The 14,257-nt window shown below is 38.2% G+C and overlaps 1 protein-coding gene across 1 annotated transcript; it reads left to right on the forward strand.

The window, feature by feature from the left end:
- Nucleotides 1–4,490: 4,490 nt before the first annotated feature.
- LOC143880357 (zinc finger protein JACKDAW-like) lies at nt 4,491–8,638 on the forward strand. The gene is made up of 3 exons (XM_077383271.1): nt 4,491–5,075; nt 5,696–6,092; nt 6,862–8,638. The coding sequence occupies exons 1-3, from the start codon at nt 4,931–4,933 to the stop codon at nt 7,838–7,840; spliced, it is 1,521 nt and encodes a 506-aa protein (XP_077239386.1). The 5' UTR covers nt 4,491–4,930; the 3' UTR covers nt 7,841–8,638.
- The last annotated feature ends 5,619 nt before the right edge of the window (nt 8,639–14,257 follow it).

Genomic DNA, 14,257 nt, shown 5'->3' on the forward strand with positions numbered 1-14,257 from the left:
GTATTAGTGTTTTGGAAAATGTTTTATAAAAAGCGTTTGGGAAAAAGAAAATGTTTTCTTGGAAATATTTGCTTTTACAAAAGGATGTAGAAGTGTAGTTGAAAAGATAGTCCCGTACCGAATGAGAGAAAAGAAAGAGAGGGGCTTATAAAGCACTACACTTTTCTATTACTTGTTTGATTGCACATTGGGTTGAACCCATGGTTGGACCCGCGGGACGGTGCAACGCACCGTTCGCACACGCGCGTGCGCGGCATGGGCAATGGGCTATAGGGCGCATAGTGGCGCTTTATTAGGCGCACTTTGCACGTACGCAACGTCGCGAGGAGCGATTGGAGCCTTTAATTTTTCCAGATTTGATCTGCACCATTGGATCAAGATGAAGGTGGACCGGTTGGATGGGTGGGTCAAATGGTTCATAGGCCCATCAAGCCGACCAGTTGGGTTGGGCTTCGGTTCGGGCCTAATGGTTGGCCCAACAGACCCATAACTCCAACGGTCAAAGGGTGTGATCAAATGGGTTGTGTCCCTTCCCCCAACGGTCATGTGCCAAGGGGTGCGATCCACACCATAGATTGTTGATCTAACGATGACTGGGTTGGAGAGATGTTTTACTCAAACCAACAGTCACATCTAGGATCGATCAGGACCGGTCAATGTCAATGTGTGTGATCTAACGGCCAGATTTCAAACATTCTGGAAAGGTGCCCTGTAGAAGTGTTTTTCACACTGAAAAGACACCAGGTGGTCTACAAAATGTGCAGAATTCGGTCATTTCATAATAGAAAAACGAATTGGAAATTCTGACAGACTTTACACTCTCTTCTACACTCCTACAAAATCCTCAAGTATTTCTACATACTGTTTTTCTTTTGTTTACTGTTCTAGATACTGTTTTTCTGCAGAAACATTATCTAGAAATTTCTCTAAGGCTTGAAATTTCGGAAGGGCATTTCGGGTTTGATTCCGCTAGTGCTACGCGTCATCAAACATTAGTAGGGCTTCCCTACTAGGCTTCATTGTATCTTGGAGGCAATTCGCGGATCCCCTTTGCACACTACTAGTGGGGGCGAATCTTGTCTTAAGGAAAGTGATATCACACCTTGAAGCAACAAGTTTCTGTTTTCTATCAACAACAGTACCTTCAATTTTTTTTCAACACACCAATCATCTGGCACCCAGATCTACACAACCTTTTTGGTCGGTCTTTGAATATCAGGGCAGTGATCAAAATCATATGGGCAGCAATCAAAGTTTGAATATTCACAATACTATTGACAAGTAAACAATGCATGAGTGTGGACCAAGAAGTGTAAAAATTGACTTTCTTTTAAAATTTTCCATTTATAGATTATCCGATTTGCTAGGTACAATGCAGAAAGGCATTTCGCGGCTGGATGTTTCATGTGAGAGCAGCCACTTGAGGTGAATCATATGAATAAGACAAGAACTGCTGAAAAGTGAGCATGTGTGGGTGCTCTCACATGCAACAGCCAGTCACGAAATGCGTTTCTACAATGGTCCCTAGCAAATCCCTTCAGAAAATTCAGCATTATTGGTAAAATATGGAAATTTCAAAAATTGTGATTTTTTTTTTCTTCATCTATTTACGGTTGTGGTCTCAAAATAACTTCTTAATGTGAATTCTACAAATATGCGATTTTATATGGTGTAAGCCGTTATAGTCCCTTATTTTCCAAAAATTAATGTACGGACCTCTCCATAGGGTGATCCAAACCGTCCATTTGATGGGCCACAACATAAATAGGTTGTGCCAAAAAAATCATTTCGATAGGACGATCCCAGCCCTCTGATCTGCAGCGGGACTGCATATTATGGAAACCTCTATAGATCGGAGGGCTAGGTATAGATCGGAGGGCTAGGTATGATGGGCCACAACATAAATAGGTCGTGCCCAAAAAATCATTTCTATAGGATGATCCCAGCCCTCTGATCTATAGCAGGACTGCATATTATGAAAACCTCTATAGATCGGAGGGTTTGGATCATCCTATAGAGTGGTCCTTACATTACTTTTTGAAAAATAAGGGACTATAAGGGCTCACACCATATAAAAACTCCTACAACTATTACCAAATTTGGTGAGTATTCTGGTGAGTAAGATAGATTAGATACAAAGGTATCATGCTGCAGTTGCATGAGGATGCTGTTCCAATAACACTCAAACGTCATCCATGGACTTTAACATGTACTATAATTAAAGCAGTCAATATAAGATGGGTTTCGCTACTTGGCTTCGTATCTACTTTAGAACATAGAAAAAAGATATTTGAAAGTGGAAACAGAGGCTAGGAGCTAGCTTCCAATAGGAAGAGTAGACGAGTCAAAGAGAGTCACCGCCTAATTTTTTTTTTTCAACATTCGTATTGGAAGAGTGGAGAATCAGTGGCTAACCACAGACAAGATTGTTCAACTGTTTGAAGCCGCGGTCCCTCCCTCTTTCTACTTGAATCATTTTTTTATTTTTTTACTGTTGCTCGGTAGATTTCTCCTTTTTTAAATCTGTACTGTTTTTTGACAGTGGGGTCATGTCAGAGAGAGGCATCACGAGAATGGAGATGGCAGGTTCGAGATCCCCTCATGGGTTTGATTTTGGCAAGTGACTTGGGCACTCCCTGGTTTTGGTAATGGCACTCCTCACTTTTTTCAAATACCTATGATAGAGTGAGCCTCTGTGGCTTTTCTGGCATGCTACAGACCATCTGCCAAGTGCCTTCTGCGATGGTCCCTAGCAAATCCCTAAACTAGGGACCATCCCACATGGTTTAAAATTTCGGCCCAAATCTGAAATTTTGGGTTTCGGTCAAGACTGAAACTGAAAATTTTAATACCTGAAACGGTAGTATATTTGGGATGAAAATTTGAAATTTCGGTTGAAATTTCGTTTATCCCGAAATTTCGTCCGAAATTTAAGAGCCCGTTTGGATGCCGAGAAGGTTTTGATTTGGAATTCTCACATTTGCAGCCCTTTTTGCATCGACATTTGGATCCCGATCAAATCCCTGAATTTCCAAATTAGCGCTTACAGTGAAAAAAATCAGATTTCCAGATAAGCAGTGGAAATAAAAAATTGGAAATCCATAGATCTGGCTGTTTCCTTTACCCTCTCTGTCTCCCTCAACATGAGCTGACAGATCTATTCATTTTGTACTGAAAACTCAATTTCAAATCCAAATACAAAATCTGAGGTATCCAAACGGGCCCTAAGGGATTTCAGCCATAATTCTTTAATATTATCCTGAAATTTCGGTCAAAATTCTATACGAGATAAAATAACCGTTAATTTAATTTCATTGGATTTCAGCCGAAATTTCAAAATTTCAGCTGAGATTTCAGTTTTGGTGAGGACCTAAACACATTCTGAATCCAAAATTCGAAACCTTACTATTGCAGAAGGCATTTCACAGATGGTCTGTCATATGTTAGACCGGCCACCTCGTGAATGATGACAAAATCTGCTGAAAAGTGAGCATGGATAGACTATCTGCGAAATGCCTTCTGCGATGGTCCCTAGCAAATCCCAAGATTTATTGGGAAGAAAAAAGCTTAGAAAATGATGGCTGTTAGGGTCCTTCCTAACACATGTTCTAAGCCCCACTTGTTTTACGTTTATATGATGGGATCCGTTGGTCCGTCTGTCCGGCAAAAAATCGTTGAGAACACCTTGATTGGATGATCGTAGGTCCTTTTTCCATAGAACCCTCTTTTAGGGGATATTTGGCAATCATAAAAATTTATTCCATGAATATTCGTGGGTTCAATTGTGTTAGAGGAGAAAAGGAGAAAGATTTAAGAGGACCCAGGTGGAGAGAGCATGAGAAATTCCTGAAAAATAGTGCAAATATACACTATTTCAAATTGAGTAATTTTTCCTGTTTTAGGGGCTTTTCATGATTCCATATCAAGTTTGTCCTTCAAAAATCCACCCATGTCTCACAATGTGCCCCACTCTTATTCATGGTTGACAAAGATAATTGCTGATTTTTGTAGTTCTTTATCCTACACAAAGATGTTCATTTCACATGAGACCAAGATCTCATGTGGGTTCATGATGTTCTACAAGATCAATGGTCTTAATTGCACATACGTACATTCTCCTCGGTGAGACACTAGAATTGATCTTCACCATTGATCCTGAGGGTATAATCTACTAGTCCTCTTTTGGGAATTGTAACTGCCTTTACTGGCTAATTAAAGAAGTGTCTAATGATGGAGGAGTGCTATTATTAAGGAAGAGGGAGTAGATATATGAACAATATCAATTCCTTTGATATATTTCATTTATGGAGAAGAACATATAAAGTAGGAAAAGCACAGGATCTAAAGCAATAATATGTTAATCATGGCCGAGGAGAAGAGTCAAAAACACACATCATCTCGTCAATCTCTCATCTCACATACTATTCCCTCCTTTTCACTGTTTTCCACTTTTTTAACGGGTAATGCCTATTCACCCGACTATAATAAAAAAGGAGGACAAAGAAAAGCTGAACTCTTCCTCAGAAAAAGCAAGTCAGAAAAACAAAGAGAGAGAGAGAGAGGAGAGAGACAGAGATCGATAGAGAGGATATACTTCAGCCTTCATCACTTTGAGCTTCCATGGTTTTTGGTATCTTTTGTGAGATCGAAACAAGAGCTAGGATTGCCTTTTCTACGGAATCATTCACCACTTATTGGGTTCTTTCCCATTCATGATTAAGATGATTTTTGTCAAGGTTTGATAATCAAAAGAGTTGGGTTCTTCAGATTTATCAGTTTATTTAGGCATCTCCAACTTAGTCTTTCCTTTTCTGTCTTTACTACTGTGGAGAAGTTTTCCGAAAAAGTAGTAGTTGGACTCTAGTATTTCTAAATTAGTTACTTTGCTAGATACACAATAGATCTTAAATTCCAGCAAGGAAGATCTCTTATGATGTTAAGTGATACACTTCAAATTCCCTCATCAGTAATCAGAGGATTTGGGAATGACCCAAATCCCAACTCAAATCCTGATGCTAGTAATCAGCAAGAGTTAATGGTGGTGAAGAAGAAGAGAAATCTACCAGGAACTCCAGGTGGGTCTGTTCTTTCATTTCTTCATCTTTTTCTTTCTTGCTCTTCTTTTTTTTTTTTGAATCTCAAAGAATTGAATTAATATAGAAAAGACACATGGGAAGAACCCTGACAATAGAGACGATCAAACAATACAGAGAAACAAAGAAAAGCCATACAAAACACAACAACAAATCAAGGAGGGGGAATAAAAAAACCTTCAACTCCGCACTTGAAGTCCCCTCCCTAGCTAGACTATCGGCCCCATGTGATCTTCCCACATGATTATCGGAGATCTCATCAATCCATTGAGCAAACCGCCATGGATGGGCCTCACTTCCCTTCATCCATCTTATCATGTTTAAAGAGTCACCCATCTTATAGTCTGCCTCGAGAGGGGGTGTCTAGGGAAGAATTTGGAAGTTTTCGATTTTCTTTCCCTGGTTGTTCTTTTCTTCCTTTTATCTTCTCCTTTGTATTGCTTAGATCATCTCTATCGCCAAGATTCTCCCCTTATTTTTTTTCTTCATTAGTACTATTCTTTGCCTTCCAGAAAAAAAGAAAAGAAAAAGGGTCACCCTTCTTGTTCTTCTTAGTTCATCATATTTACTTGACTGATAGATATGTTTGATGGTTTTGATAGATCCGGATGCAGAGGTGATTGCTCTCTCACCCAGGACTCTAATGGCCACTAACAGATTCGTCTGCGAAATCTGCAATAAGGGTTTTCAAAGGGATCAGAACCTCCAACTCCATCGGCGGGGACATAACTTGCCATGGAAACTCCGGCAGAGGACGAGCAAAGAGATCCGAAAGAGGGTCTATATCTGCCCAGAGAAGAGCTGTGTACACCACAATCCATCGAGAGCTCTTGGCGATCTCACCGGAATTAAGAAGCATTTCAGCAGGAAGCACGGTGAGAAGAAGTGGAAGTGTGAGAAGTGCTCGAAGAAGTATGCTGTTCAATCTGATTGGAAAGCCCATTCCAAAACTTGTGGGACTAGAGAGTATAAATGTGACTGTGGAACACTTTTCTCCAGGTAATGTTTTTTTTCTTTTCTTCTTCTCTTTTTATCAGTCTAGAGAATTACATCCACATGATCACATTCTACACTAACATAATTCTTTGAATAATTGAAGATTTCTTAAAAAATCCTCATTTTTTCGATGTTTGGCTTGCTTTTCATACTAAAAAAAATCTCGAATAATTCATATAGTTTTCTAAAAATTTGAATTAAATGCTATTGTTCTTATCTGACAAAGACATAGTACTTAAACCATCCGTTCATGTTTTTTGTTGTCTTACTTTTAAAATACTATATATAGTAGATATATGTGTTATGAATAGAAAAAAACATACGCATATATTTTGGGGAAATTTCCGGAACTCTTCCCAAACAGTTATACAATTTTTGAACATTTTTCTTGCCAGTTTATTCTCAAATTTGAACCCTTTTTTGAATGATTTCTAAAATTCGAGCTTAATTTGTGACTACGATCAAGTCCCATGAAATTAGTCTATGTTGGAGTTTAATGTGGTGAAATATAAGTGAACCTTTTCAAGTAAATGATAAGAGACATTGATACAATTTTTTTGAACATTCTTCTTGCCAAATTATTGGCAAATCCGAACTTAATTTGTGATTATGATCAAATCCCATGAAATTAGTCTAAGTTGGAGTTTAATTTGATGAAATAACTGACGCTTTTTAAGTATATTATAAGAGACATAGATAGATAGATAGATAGAGATCTGATTGAAGGCATGAAATCAAAAGTGGGTCTTTTTTTTTTCTTGTGCGCCAACAGGAAGGACAGCTTCATCACTCATAGAGCTTTCTGTGATGCCTTAGCTGAAGAAAGCATGAGGTTCTCCTCCACAACAGCCTCCACAAATCTAGACTTCAAATCTGATACCCTAACTAACACCAACAATCCCCACATGCTCAATTCACCTTCAGAACTCCACAGTACACCTCACCAGCTCTCCCCCATTTACCGCCCCACCTTTGACGCAGACCCACAAAAGCCTAGGCTCTCTATTTTGCATGATCAAGCAAACCCTAATCTCAACTCCATGAATATGCCACCCGGTGGGCGTAATTTCTTAAGCTCAACATCAACGGGGCTGTCGGAATTAGTCCAAATGGCGTCTGCTAATCTCTTCGGCTCATCACCGATGTTCGGAGGATGCATTTCCCCGATGTGGCTCGACCAGAGCTTGGCCGGAACTAATTCACAACAGGGTTTAAAGGAGGAAGGACTAAACAACAAAGCCCAAGTAGTAGAGAGTTTTGCTTCCTTCTACCCTAATAAGCAAAACCAGCAAAATCAAAACCAAGCCCACATGTCTGCAACTGCACTGTTACAAAAAGCAGCGCAAATGGGTGCAACTACTAGTAATCCTACTTTCCTTAGTGGCTTCAAGATGGGCTCTTCGTCCTCTTCTTTAGAAGAATTCCAAATGCTAAGGCAAGGAAAGCAATCAGAGAATCTTCATCAGATGATGAATTCCCTATCGGCCTCAATGGGGGCAGGCGATGGAATGTTCAGAGGTGAAGAGATTATTGATACTATGCCGCCCGAATCGATGAGAAATTTCGAAAGCTTGATGATGGGTAATAATAGAACAAGGCAAGAGAATGCAACGCCATTTGAAATGGAGCAGAGTTTTACAAGGGATTTTCTTGGAGTTGGGGGAGATAATGTTGCTAGCCCTTTTGACTTGGCAAAGTTGGCTTCAATGGGTGCGGCCATGGGCTTGAGAGCTTATAGTGGAACCCACTGAAATCTGAAAATGATACAAAGCCTTATCCATGAAATATAGTGGAAATGCCGGCCACGTTTATTTCCAGTTGTGGGCTCCGTTTACAATGATAGAGTGGCAATTCAGGAAATAAGAGTAAGCAAAAAGTTTTGCCCCTATGGAATATATATGTTTAAAAGGGATCTCTCTCTCTCTCTCTACAAACACACATAATTTTGGAGGATGAAATCACTATGTCAAAACCCAGAGAAGGCTACTTTGGCAAACAACTTTACTACAAGGACTCAAACTGAAAGCTGTAATATCACTTGCAAATTAGAGTTGGTGTACCCTAAACTTTGGCAAACAACTTGATATGGAAACTTATGGGACAGTTGGTGTACCCTAAAATGAGGATCTGTTTGAAGATGAAATGATTTTAAGCTGTAATATTACTTACAAATTGAACTTTTTTATGCCTTTGGCTGCCAGAGAGAACTTCATCTAACGATGAACTTGGAAGCCCAATCTGGACAGCAGATAATGATCTCAATTTCACAGGACCTTTACTTCAAATTTTTTTTTCCGTTTTGTTGGGCTCGATCCTGGTTCCTGCTGTTTGTTTCAGGAAAATCCCAGAACATCATCTATCTATGGGTAAGCTCTAAGCTCTCTCTCTATAATTAAAGTTGTATTTGAGTGGCCGACCGCCTCGTACTGCAGAAATCACAATTGCTTCACCAGTTTAGCATGGTGTGCATGCAATAATGCATCATGTGCTTTATTGCATTGGGGTGACCCTTTTTTTTTTTTTTTTTAAATTTCTACTTTTCATTGACTTTTTGATGCCTGATATGTGGGTTCCATCATTCAAAGTAAAAGAAAAGCCCATCTCGAGGGTAAATACGAAAAGGGAAAACCATTCCCTGGTAAACCATTTTGGAGGAATCGACTTTCCCTTCATTGGGTAAAGTAAGAGTGGCATTTGATTTCTAATGTTCCAATGACCACATGTTGGAAGGGTGAACGTATAACATTTCTAAGCCATCCATTTTACACCATGTAGATATTTTTCTTGAGAAAACTTTTGTGCCACATTCTACACATTCTATCCATATAGTTGTCACGCCCCCGACCTGAGATCCATGCGACAGGGCCGCTGTAGAGCTCCAAGACCTCCACAGATTGGGTCTGTTATGATGTTAATTTGAAAATCTTTTGAAATTTGTCCTCAAATTCTAAAATTTAAGAAAACTTTAGATATTCAAGCCAAATCCTTATTAGAATCAGATCTGATCAAACCAAACATTAGGTTGCGCTAGATTTACATGGATGGAAGGTGTTAGGCACCATCCATGCCGAGAAAAACCTGGTCTCCCAACCAGATCTTATTATTTTTAAATTCTCAGTTTGAAAATCTGGAAACCTAAGGTTTATTTTGAAAAAAAAATCTAAAAATCATGCTTACTGGAAGATCCTATGTTCTAGATCTGATCGTACATTTTATAAATAGTAAGATCGGCTTTAAATCATGCGATCGTCATATATCTGTTTCCTCCAATTTCGAATCTGAAATTTTCCGGAAAATCAAAATCGTACGAATTCAGATCCTACGATTGAAAATCATACAATCTGAGTTCCAATAATACATTTTTAATTCTTGAAAAAATTGCACAATTCACTCAATTTTCTGAGATATGAGGCTTGGAACTAGTTTTAGGGATTATTTAACACTAATATATAAGAGAATTACCTACTAGATCTTTGTAATTTTCAAATTACATTGAATTCCATTGGAGATGTTTGGGAATTAAGGAAGAATTCTCCACACTTTTCAAGATCCGTAAATTAGATCTCACTAGAATTTGAAAAAAAACTATAGCTATTCTAACCTAGAAAATAGAAACCCTAACTTAGATCTAGCTAGATTGGGGAGAAGTTTGAACCTTAGGGTATGAAACCATAGTTCTCTTGACTTCCCTCTAATCTAAGCTAAGAAATGGAAAGAATTGAAACAAAACAGATGTAAAATACCAAGAATGAGAGAAGTCAAGCGAAATTTCGACTAACACCTGCATTCCGAGTGGCGCCGCTCCGGCCCCTCAACTATCCTTTCGATACCCTTGCTGAAATGTTAGACGGAGGAAGTCGGAAAGGGCCTTTAAAACCTTAATTCTCCTCTAGATTTCTCCGGCAAGATTTTCGGTCGGATTCCGGTCGGACTCGGCAAGAATTCACTCTTTCCCGAGCTCACAAGGGAGGAAATTTCCTTCTTTTTTTTTTTTTTCGGGGGGGGGGGGGGGATTTCTAGCTAAAATTCTTCTCTTCAAACTTACAGAATAGTAAAAAAGTGGAAAAATTCAATGTGAAATTGAAAATTTAGGGATTCGTATGATTTTCTCAGATCTGACAATCGTACATTTTGTAATTTGTACAATTTTAGTTTGTATGAATTTAATTTGTACGATTGTGTTTTTTGATTGTGGCTTTGAAACTAACTTGCTCATGGATTTTTGCTGTTTTTTGGGCTCAATATCAGGGATCTCATATGTGCAAGCTCAGGGCTGTATTTGCAATATGATTTAGTAAAATTTCAATTGAGTTTGAAGTTATTTTCTTGGTAAAAAAGCAATGGGCTGAGAATATCAACTTTTTGTGCCTACAATAAACTATCATTCTATTTATCCGGACAGTGCCAAAGCTTCCCGGCCTCACACTGGGGATGCAATTATCACAAGGTCAAGCTGATTTTTTCCCTAGAATAGATTCATCACTGGGATCATCATCGCGGTAAACTATCATTAGTTCGATCTTGGAAAAATGGGGTGTCTACAGCCACACAACTGCAATAAATCCAAATATTTTTCAGAGCAGCTATCATTCCACAATGACTAAAATAAAAAACTATTCTAATCTTAAATAAACTATTAATCATCATAGTCCTTTTAGATAGACACAATGAATAAGCTAAAATGGAATAATGGAAAGTTCTTATGGGACTGTGAGAAGTGGTTTAATGGAAGCTTTTTCATTTGTTTGAGAAGAGAATAGGTTGAAGGTGCCTTTGGAAAACGTGATGGGTTAACTTCATGAGGTATGTAAGGGTATTATGGTCCCAAAATTAGCTAAGTTTTCTCCCTCCAACCTTTTTTGAGAATTTAGAAATCACTCCCCTTTTCTGACAATTTTAGCTAGAAAGTATATTTTTCTGATCATTTTCCCTATTTTTTAATTCTTATACTATATATAAAGCGTGAATCATGGGTTAATTTCTTCCTCACTTTTGCCTATATTCCATCCATGTCCCATTTGCATTATGACTATATTTTTGATAAGACCTTATGACATTATCTATTTTTGTTAGCCTATTTCTGTCCTTTCAAGCAATGAATCCCCCTCTACAATTGTCCAGAATAGCATTATGACAATGCTTTTTGTTTTCGTTAGCCTATTTCTGTCCTTTTAAGCAAGCAATGAATACCCCTCTATAATTGTCCAAAATAGCATTATGACAATGCTTTTTTTAGTTTTTATATGTTGAACCTCTCTAAAATCAACCAACAGAAATGAATTTTGGGGCACAACCTATTTATGTTGTGTCCTATCTTATGGACGATTTGGATCATCCTATCGTGTGGGCCATACAGTATTTGTTTAAAAATAAAGTACTCTTAAGGGCTTTCATCATATCAAAACTCTTTTTGACCGTTATTTATTTTCTTTAGCCTATTTCTCGCATTTGAAGCAGTAAATACACGAACTATCTTATGGACGGTTTGGATCATCCTATTATATGGGCCGTACAGTACTTTTTGAAAAATAAAGGACTCTTAAGGTCTTTCATCATATAAAAACTCTTTTTGACCGTTATTTATTTTCTTTAGCATATTTCTCTCATTTTAAGCAGTAAATACATGAACTATCTTATGGACGGTTTGGATAATCCTATTGTATGGGCAGTACAATACTTTTTGAAAATAAAGGACAAGGCCCTTCATCATATAAAAACTCTTTTTGACCGTTATTTATTTTCTTTAGCCTATTTCGCTCATTTTAAGCAGTAAATATACCACTACAATCGTCTAAAAATAAATCACCATCTCTTGTTTTTTCCTACGAACATTTCCTTCAATATGCATCCAAAAGTTGCCTCATTCACCACCATTCTTATAACGCCAATAAAACTTCTTAAGACCACCAAACTTGTCAACTAACCTAGAGATTGCCTATTGAAAAGCCAATAGAACGTCCCTCATTTCTTTCAGTTCCAATAAAACTTGCATGATCATATCATTCCCTCGCAATCGTAGAAGGAAATTTTTCCCAAAAATCTCAATATGTACATGATTTTGAACTTAAACGGGCGATGATATTTTCACCCCCTGCATTACGCATGCACCCCCTTATAACATGACATCAAAAAGTGTTAAAGTTGCCCACTTTTCACCTCAAATCACGTTATAAGGGGAGCGCATGCGTAATGCAGGGGGAGTGAACATATCATCTCCCACTTAAAAACTGTGTATTTCCAGTAATCCTTACTATACTAAAAGCGGGAATCCTATATTTTTCGGCACGTTCTTTCCTGCTATTGCCATATGAGTCCCGCCTTAATTCCCGCCAAACACCCACGTATGTCCTTTTTCACTGCTTCTTTTTCGTCATTTCCGCTTCTCATATGCCCTTGCACATGAGTAAAAAAAAGGCCAGCTGTCTACTTTTTTATGCCTTTTTGTCCGTAATTGTCATAATTCTTGAATTTTGCTTTGTACGTTTTTCCCGTAATTGTCATATTTTACTACATTCTTTTCGTATTTTTTTGGTAATTTCTCTACTCTGCTTCCATTTTCCGGTAATTTTTCATTTCAAACTTAGTACCCGCATGATTATTATTTATTGCTAGCCACCTTTCCACAAATCGTACTTCTGCCGATCTTTGCAGCAAAGGATGTGCGACAAGCCGAGAAGTAGCCTCGTAGAAGGTGGCTAGCAAATCCCTGCACAAAAAAAAATCTTAACAAAAACCATGGTTTTAAATATCGACCGAAATCCGAGACCGACACCGAAATGGGTAAAAACCAAAACAGTCATTTATTTCGACCGAAATTTGACCCAAAAAATCATTTCTTTTTAATATTAATTTAATATTTCACCGAATTTTCGACCGAAATTATCAAAATTTCGACTGAAGTTTAATATTGAATAAAATATTAGTTTCGGGTTTTGTACCAGATTTCGATCGAAATTTTGGAATTTCGGTCGAAATTTCAAGGTCCGAAACCGAAATTTTAAACCTTGACAAAAACGTCAAAAATCCTAATGACCCGCAGGTCGACCCACGGGCAGGGTGTGCGTCCAAGCCCAATGACCCGTAAAATTTCACGGGTCATTTTCACCCCGCCCGTTTGACCTGGACCCGTCTTCTCTTTTATATTTAAAGGGAAATGACATTAGCACCACAATATTTTAATCATTATAGAAATTTCTACAGACCGGATTGTTGGGATCATCCTAGGGAAATGATTTTTGCGGCACAACCTACGTACATGGTGGCCCATGCAGCCCCACAAAACAGTGGCGCCTACATTGTTTGGGTGATCTAAACCGTTCATTTGTTGGGCCCTAGAGTAAATAGGCTGTGCAAAATCTTCTCCATAGGCTGATCCTCACCCTCCGATCTGCTGACGTCTAATTCCTCTTATAAAAAATGCCACGTACATTTCTATCTTATTGAATACATTTGCAGGGAAGAGTGGTTAACATTTTATCTTTTAGGATAATATAAGATCATGGGCAGAGATATTTCCACCCCCCTCCCCTTCTCAGCATTACCAACCCCTTTTATTTGTTTTTTTCCTAGGTGCAGGTCCAAGCCCGATGACCCATAAAATTTCTCGGGTGATTTTGACCCGGCCCGTTTGACCCGTTTCCCCATGATTTAGAGGGAAATGATGTGATTATGAGAGTTTTTATATAGTTTAAGTCCTGATAGTGAGTATTTTTTTTCAAAAAGTACTGTATGGCTTACATCGTAGGATGATCCAAGCCGTCCATTTCATGGGCCACAATGTAAGTAGGTTATGTGCCAAAATTCATTTCCATAGGATAATTACAACCCTCCAACCGATAAATGTTTCCTAAATATGTCGTTCCTCTATAGACTGCAGGACTAGGATCGCATGTAAATGTGTTTTTTGGGAACACCCTATGTACGATGTGGCCCATCAATTGGACGGTTTGGATAATCCTATGGTGTAAGTTATACAGTACTGTTTTTTTTTAATAGGGAGTGTAAGAAATATGTTTTTGGTTTGCAGGCTTTGTCACAAAATTCTTCTTAGAATATATATGGTGTAAGCCCATGTAGTGAAGTATTTTTTAATAAGCCGGTAGGGGTCCCCGCAAAACCCCAACTTACCTATAAAAAAGAAAAAATTGTACTGAATATTTTACGGCCTA

The sequence above is a fragment of the Tasmannia lanceolata genome, unplaced genomic scaffold (assembly GCF_043159265.1).
Source record: "Tasmannia lanceolata isolate RefF3 unplaced genomic scaffold, GAP_Taslan_0.1 ptg000006l, whole genome shotgun sequence".
In the NCBI taxonomy this organism is placed as follows: Eukaryota; Viridiplantae; Streptophyta; class Magnoliopsida; order Canellales; family Winteraceae; genus Tasmannia; species Tasmannia lanceolata.